The sequence below is a fragment of the Arabidopsis lyrata genome (assembly GCF_000004255.2).
Source record: "Arabidopsis lyrata subsp. lyrata unplaced genomic scaffold ARALYscaffold_8, whole genome shotgun sequence".
Taxonomy (NCBI): domain Eukaryota; kingdom Viridiplantae; phylum Streptophyta; class Magnoliopsida; order Brassicales; family Brassicaceae; genus Arabidopsis; species Arabidopsis lyrata.
Genome location: NW_003302548.1, coordinates 3,141,898 through 3,149,824, shown reverse-complemented (window position 1 = coordinate 3,149,824; position 7,927 = coordinate 3,141,898). Strand labels below are relative to the sequence as shown.

The 7,927-nt window shown below is 33.2% G+C and overlaps 1 protein-coding gene across 1 annotated transcript; it reads left to right on the top strand.

The window, feature by feature from the left end:
- The first annotated feature begins 6,397 nt into the window (after nt 1–6,397).
- On the top strand, nt 6,398–7,722 carry LOC9301423. Its single transcript, XM_002865303.2, has 2 exons — nt 6,398–6,578; nt 7,456–7,722. The coding sequence occupies exons 1-2, from the start codon at nt 6,461–6,463 to the stop codon at nt 7,551–7,553; spliced, it is 216 nt and encodes a 71-aa protein (XP_002865349.1). The 5' UTR covers nt 6,398–6,460; the 3' UTR covers nt 7,554–7,722.
- Nucleotides 7,723–7,927: the final 205 nt, after the last annotated feature.

The following is a 7,927-nucleotide window of genomic DNA, read 5'->3' as shown; positions in this document are numbered from 1 at the left end:
ACGCAGATGATTCTCCAGCTTGCCTACCCATGGCAAAACAACTCCCGATCCTTCGAGCTTCATAGGTAGGCCCGACTAAGACTCCATGCGCCTTCTCTAAAACACACGAACAGGTTCACAGATTTATCATCAATGCTTAAAGATTTAAAGCTTCGAAACTGCCTATCACACCGAATCATTGTTGGGCCCGGCTGAACACCAGCTAACAGTGCTAAATTGTCCTCAAACATGTAGCTAAGCTCTACTGATATTGAGCTGCTCTCCATTCTGTACAGTTGCCTCACTTTAAGCTCCAAATCCCTGAAAGTTTTTAACCCCATCAAACTCAACGCCCTCCCCTGCCGATAAGAATCCATCTTGAACTCCCATTCACCTGTGCTAAACAAGATCCATCTTCCAGCCTGTACAACAACAATATCATCAACTGCAAAGGAAATTCAATTAGAATCAGTTTCTAGGCCAGTACAGTAGGAAACATTAAAAGAAAATTTGGAAATTTGTTTCAGTACTGAATTCCACCTTCCATTCTTTGTTCTCTGATCTGTACGTCCTCAGGAACTTAGAAAACCTACCGAAACTGACAATCATCTTCTTCTTTTTATCTTATAATAAATTTTCCATCAAAAAAGGTAAAATAAATTTCCCTCCAAAAAATTTGCCTACTTTCGAAAAAAATCTAAAGAGAATCTGAGTATTATATGATTTCTCACACCAACCTAGCAACTAATTTCGTTGACATAAACTTCTCATTAATGCAGGGGTTTCTGACTGCTCCAACGCCGCCACTGATGAAGACGACTTGTTTGATAATTGACTTCGGGTACTATTTAATTTTGGAGACAAAATGGGGAAGAATTTTAAGGCCCATTTAAAACTATCTAAAACCTGTTAATCACAGTTGGCCCATGTGTCCAACAAACCAAACACGCCATCTCGTCTAGAGGCTTCCTCATTTCCCTGTAAAAAGAAGGAAGCTCTCAGACGTAATTTCCACAACAACCTCAAGGCCCCACTCTTTTTCTATCAGAGAGAACGCTTATTTGTGTAGCAGTGGAGACCCGACTATTTCTTGATTATTGAATAGCACCTGTACCAATTATCCTATTATGTTTCATAAATGTACTAATTCCCAACTTATTCCATTAATTATAAATTGGAAAGAGAGGACGTGGGAAGATTAGAAGAAGAAAGAGAAAATCAAAAGCACTATTTTGGATGCTGTAGAAAATTGGCTGTGTAAAGCCAAAAATTTATTTATAAATAACAAGAAAATTAATTACATTTTCTGTAATTTATATATATTTTTTAAATCATTATATAATATATTATTTTATTTTTATAAATGGTTAGTTTTATTGGACAGACTAAATCGGAATTATTTAAGCAGAGACTTCGTCGTCGGCAGTTGAGTTCATAGTTGATCATTGACATGAACTTTAAAGACAGAGCATTCTAAGCCACTGACACTGTTGTAACGAAAATCCAAAGCCAAAAATAATCCGAAAAAATTAAAAATATCTCGAGGTAATAGAAATATGGGTTTTATTTACTATTCAAGGTGTTTACGGATGACCAACTTGCGAGATGGAAATTCTTTGCTAAGGGGATCGATTCTTGACTTATATCCACATAGAGATTCTAACTGGAGCCACTAATTCATTTGGTTGGATGATATTATGTGAATGTTGGATATGTAATATGTGAATATGTTTGTTGTCCACAAATTGGAAGACGTCGGTACTAGACTACATATATAATTAAATGGTCCAAACAAAATTCAAAGTCAGTCTAATAAAACAGTCAACGCCACTTGATTTTCTTGTTTTATATTACTAATTAAAATTCAAAGATTTCTGCCTAAAAAGTCCAACAAGTTTGAAACTTCAATGAATAAGATGGTTCGACGTAGACAACACTAATTTTTTAATATTGCAAAAATAGTTATGCATCTTTAAATGACTCTTTAAATTTTTTTTTTTTTTTTCATCCAAAATTAATTAGAATTCAGAAGAGGCATTTCTGGAAAATGTTGTTTACGTATGTAATATGAAGCGGTTCTGTACAAATTTTTCGTGCCAGATTATCCGTTTTTACATTAGTACTACGAGAAACTAAAGATAAAGAAAAGGTTGAAAATTCTTTCTTGTCGCTCTGAAATTCCTCCAAATACACTGAAAACGCCGGCCATTCGATTGGAGAAGACACCATCTTCACCAGTTCAGAACAGTCTGTAAAGAACGCTACCTTTTGATTATCCGCACCAATCATACACTTCATCGCCTAAAGAAGGGCCTCGACTTCTGTATGTAGTGGAGATAGACTTCTAAGGAGGTTGGCAGCTCCCATGGTTGACGGCTCTCCATTTAATGATGTACAGAACCACTTTGTACCGGAGAACTTATATATGGATATCAAATGACTCGTAAAGATATGTAATATGTTTCTAAACGGTTAAACCTGAGTGATTTTTTAAGATGCATAACTGTCAACAACGAGCTGATGGATTACAACGAGCTAATGTCAACAGGCATCTGTTATCTACATCAAGTGACTGATGAGTGCGAGAAAGTTAGAAGCTGACGTGGCACTTATGGGAGGCTGATGTGTCATGGCAAGGAAGCAAAAAGGTGACTTGGCATGAAGATTAAAAGAAATAGAAGTTGTTGAGATTTGGTAAATATTCTCTACAACGAATAAGGAAAGAGATAACCTTGACAAGCAAGGTGTATCTCTAGGGGATATTCTCGGAGACCTTAGGGTTAGGATTTTCGTGATTGGTATAAGTACTCTAGAGTGAGGCAAAAGCCTAGGTTAGCACTCTAGAATATTTGCATCGAATTGTATACATTGCAGCTAACTGAAAAGCTGAGAAGGGAGTGTGTAGATCTCTCTTTGTCTTCACAAGTATGTGGTTAGAATAGAGAAGAGAGATTAGGCTTAGAGTCGTTCTTTGTCGGGGTTAACTATTCGTTTGTAATAGGTTAAGTAAATCCGTGATAAATAGGATCTATTGTAAAAGGTCATATTATCAATAAGAATGAATACAAGCGTTTGATTCGGCGCGTTCCGAATCGTGTATATGTTGTGTACCCTCTATACTTCTTCACTTTTGTTTCTTAACTAGCACTAGTCCGTCACTAATTCCAAATGATTGTTCGTATGTCTGAACTAATTCTAGAATGGACAATATTTTTACATGAAGAGGTTTTGGTAAACCCAAACCCAACTTTCTATATTTTACATGAAGAGCTCATGATTGAATAAAATATTGAACTCCAATAAAACCTACGTGTACGGCCACTCTAAAACCAAAAGTCTTCATTTAAAAAAAAAATATTGAACGGCCACTCACTCAGGTAACACCTTTTCCAAAATTAGAAATTCAATAATTTTATTGATGGTAAGGGAGATTTATTTGCTGCATGACGACTAGTATTTGATACAGGTCAAATTAAATCCTAAAGCCTACTCTCTCATATAAGAGATCAATTGCAGCATTTAAGGGTCGAATTCCACAAAGTTTTTTTATTCACACAAAAGTTATAAGTCTCGAAATTATGCTAAATAAAATAATTAGAATTAAAATAAAACAAGAGCAAGCAATGATTTCAGGTGAAAAGATCAATAGATTAAAGCGTTAGGTTTAGGGAAATTTTCAGGAAATAAACTAATAGTAAATCTAGCAATTAATTAGGATTATTTAACGGACCGTTCTAGAACTCAAAACACTAATGAATAGCTAACCAACTCTCGATGCGCTAACTAACTAATCTAATATCAGTAATTCCACAACTCGATCCGAATTCCTAAATCTAGACTAGCATTAAATTCAGGTTTGATATGTTCACCTTAGTATATAGGCCGATTCTTATTACACACCTATAAACCAGGCTCATCTAAGGTAGTTCCAGTAACAGGTGCCCTCTCGGATCAAATACCTATTATCCTATAATCAAGTTCTAGTTAGCTACTCTAGAACTAGCATTAAGAACAACCTAGATGAAGAATTCTATATATTAATCCTAACAGGTAATCGATTTACTACTTCATCTAAATCCCTAATGAGAATCCCTAAACCTAACAAGGAGATTACTCAGACATGATTAATGAAACAGAAAACATGATGAATAAATTGTAGAATAAGAAATTAAAAGAAGAAAAGAGTTTTGAATAAATCTTCTCTCTAACAGGGTATATAAATCTCTTGAAGTAGCTCTCTCCAATTATATTCCAAAGGGTTCAAGCTCAGAGAATTACCAAAGCCAAAAACAAGATAATGAAATAGAAAAACCCTAAAAACTATTTATAAAGTCTCAAAAACGTGCAGAGACTACAATTGCAAATAGGAAAGTCTTCTAGGTAAATTATGCGGGCTTTAAAACTCTAAACCGTCGAGACTTCTTGCTGGGCCGTGTTTGGTGTCGAGCGACACCAATGGTGTCGGTCGACACTTATGCCTTGGTTCGAACCGAATTCGTCTCTTCAGCTCCAAATCCTTGGTTTAGCTCCAGAATGATTATTTTTCTCCACTTTTGTCCCGAACGTGTAAAAACCTGAAAAGACTCGAAAAGACACTAGAAACAACAAAAAGACTCTAAAATCGACACGTAAATCACGGTTAAAACTGGTAAAATCCGTGATATATCAGTATTCAAATTGTCATGTGTTTAAATCTTTATTGAATTATTTTGGGCCAATTAAGCACATATGTCTTTATAAGTTTTATAGGTTACCTCTCGAATGGGCAAATGGAAGTGAACAATGATATAGTCGGTTAAATTAAACAATTGAAACATTCGGTTCAAATAGTAACTGAAAAGAAGCGGTTATAAACCACAATAACAAAATATATGGTTTGCATCCGTCTGTTTATCAAATGAATAGTTGGATATTTCTAAAACAATTTGGTGATTATTAATTTAAAAAATTATACTTCTTTTAATTTTTTTTTTAATTTACTTTTTTTAATTTTTTTCATCTGTTTCAATCAAAATTGTTCTTGTCTCACCGCTAGTATTACTATCTCGAGTCCGAGGCTAGAGTGCCACTAAATGGAGAAAATGAATCCGACATGTTATTTTGTGATCTGAATGCCACTGTAAATGTGATATCCCCAAATTATCCTTCATGAAATAACAGACGATTGGTACAACTAAGAGATGATAGTACAACTGGTACAGATGAAGGATTATAGGAAAACTGATACAAATAGTATAACTGAGAGTTAATAGGAAAACTGGTACAAATGGTAAAAATGAAAGATAATAGTATAATTGGTACAAATGGTATAACTAAGATATAAATAGGTACAACTAGTATAAATAGTTAGGGACAACTGGTACAAATGGTTCTACTGAAACAAAGCAATTTGTAATTCTAAACCCTAGAGCCGTCACATTCACTAATTCGTCTCTTTTTGCTTTGTTCACTATCATCGTCGCCGATTATCCACCATTATCCTTCCTCGTCGAAGTGTGTGGACCGTATTCTCTCACCAAACGATTGCGCACTAGAAAGGACGAAAGCACAAAGAGAAATCCATGGAGAAGAAGCATGAAGAGAGATCTATGACTTTTGAATCTCAGCAATCCATGGAGAAAAAGCACGAAGAGAGATCCGATCCATAAAGAAGCGCGAAGAGAGATCCATGGAGAAGAAAAGATCTAGAGTTTCATGATGGAAAAAAAGAGATCTAAAGTGAAAGATCCAAAAAGTCCAGAAAAAGTAAAAGAAGAAGAAGAGTAGTTATGTTATTGGGTTGGAAAAAAAAAAAAGGTAAGAATACGTAATAATTAGATTAAGGTAAGGGTTTTTTGTCTTTTCACATTTATTTGATTTAAATTAAATTTAAATTTATTTTCTCCGAAAATTGAAATTAGATGGGTGACATTTTAGAAATTTTTGTTCCCACATAGTGGCTTTCTAGCCATTGTTTCTACTATCTCTAATCGATTTCTTTTTAACATCCACAAAACTACTAACTGTCTTATTTTAATGATGGTTCCAAAATTTGTTTTTGTTAAAGGGCTTGATGGTTCTAAATTTTTAGTTCGAATGAAATATTTTCAGGAATAACTCCTCCCATGAATAGTTAGACTGACAAACAAAAGTCTTCATTTTTTTCTTGTGTTTTTGGTTAGTTCCTGGAACTTAGTTTATTATTAGAACAATTATTGGGTTCACCCCTCATTCACCCCCTTTTTAATCACCAATCAAAATTTGACATGTCATCTAACTAAAACAAATATTTTGATTTTAACTAAAACAAATTTTGATTTTAACTAAAACAAATATTTTAACTAAAACAAATTTGACATGTCATCTAACTAATACAACATGTCAAATTTTGATTGGTGATTAAAAAGGGGTGAATGAATTGTTCTTATTATTAGGTATATAAATAGGGGATTCATATTAACAATTTAACATATTATCAAAGAGCGAGATCAGAGAGAGAGAAATGGAAAAGAAGAGTGCTTCACAATTGGGGCTTGTGTTGTTTCTTCTGGTTGTTCTTTTGGTCCCAACCCATACGGAGTCTGCTCTTCCTTCTCAACAAGAATCACTCCTAGTGATCGGTTAGTGTTTCTTTCACATACTCATATACATAAACAAATCAATTATCTAATCTAGAATTAGAAAGGGAAAAAAAACTAGTATTGAAGTAAATCTTTTTGGTTAATTATCCATATTTCTACAAGAAAAATCCAAAATAATTTCAGGACTACGTGCAATTACCAATTGAACTCGAAGTGCTGAAATTAATATGGCTACTAATAAAGTTACTGCATGGGTTTTCACTATTTACTACTCCTTCTGTTTCAAAATATAAGTCGTTTTAGGTAAAAACACGCAGATTAAGAAGATTTACTTTTTAAAAGTTCAGCCAATCATAAAAGAGACTGCATAATATAAATAATCATAAAATATTAAAATAATATATAATTTGCATTGAAACTCGAAAACGACTTATATTGTGAAACAAAGTACTTTATCCAAAACGCCTTACATTATGAAACGGAGGGAGTATTTAAAAATACCATGTGGGATAACTTCTGAGTTATGCCAATTTTAAAGCTTTTTTAAAAATTAATTATATTATAAATATAAATAAGTATGAAAATCCAGAAACTGAAATTTGATGTTAAAATATTCTTAAATATTTAAAGCCAGACCAAAGTAAGTGTACATTTATTTTTAAAAAAATTTCAGCCATATATATAGGATTTTTTTTTATTTCCTTTGTTTAAATATTAACTCTTTTTTTTTGAGTCTTATGAAGCTTAGAACATGAAAAGTATTTAGATTTTTGTGAGTTTAACCATTTTAAAATATAATGTTTTATCAAGTGACAGTCATTATTGTATTTTATCAAAATATTTTATTTTTGGACTGCACACCTTTTTTAATCGATTACACACATAAATATATACACGTTATTATTTATTTTTGCAGGATCAAGGAAGTTGATGAGTAGCTATAAGACCAATAGTAACATAGATTTTGGGGGATCAATCAGTGGACAAGCCGGTGGTGGTAAACAAAATCCCTAGTTTACGTTTCTCCATCGTCGTTCCCAATTACTATCGAAGCTACTAGACTTCAACTATATGTATTAATCATCATATATGAATAAAAAAAATATTCTACGCAATTACAAGTATGTTTTTTTAGCCGAGACGCCTTTATTATAGTGATATCCTTGTGCAAATCATTTGGGAACTCCTGGATTCAAATCTTCTCGATAGCCAAAAATATTTAGAAATTAGCTTTCTAGTCTAGTGGTGGTGGCCGAATGATATAATGACAATTGAGGTCTTATAACATTAATTGCTTTTGTATTAGTTGGTTTGAGACTTGTTTGGATGATGCACAATCCCATTAGTATAATTACGCATATCTCCATCTTTCATGAAGTTTATGATAT

Bases quoted from the DNA above. Each gene is read 5' to 3' on its own strand.
- LOC9301423 (XM_002865303.2), top strand. From the start codon at position 6,461: ATGGAAAAGAAGAGTGCTTCACAATTGGGGCTTGTGTTGTTTCTTCTG. The intron at 6,579-7,455 runs GTTAGTGTTTCT...TTATTTTTGCAG, and splicing joins AGAATCACTCCTAGTGATCG to GATCAAGGAAGTTGATGAGT.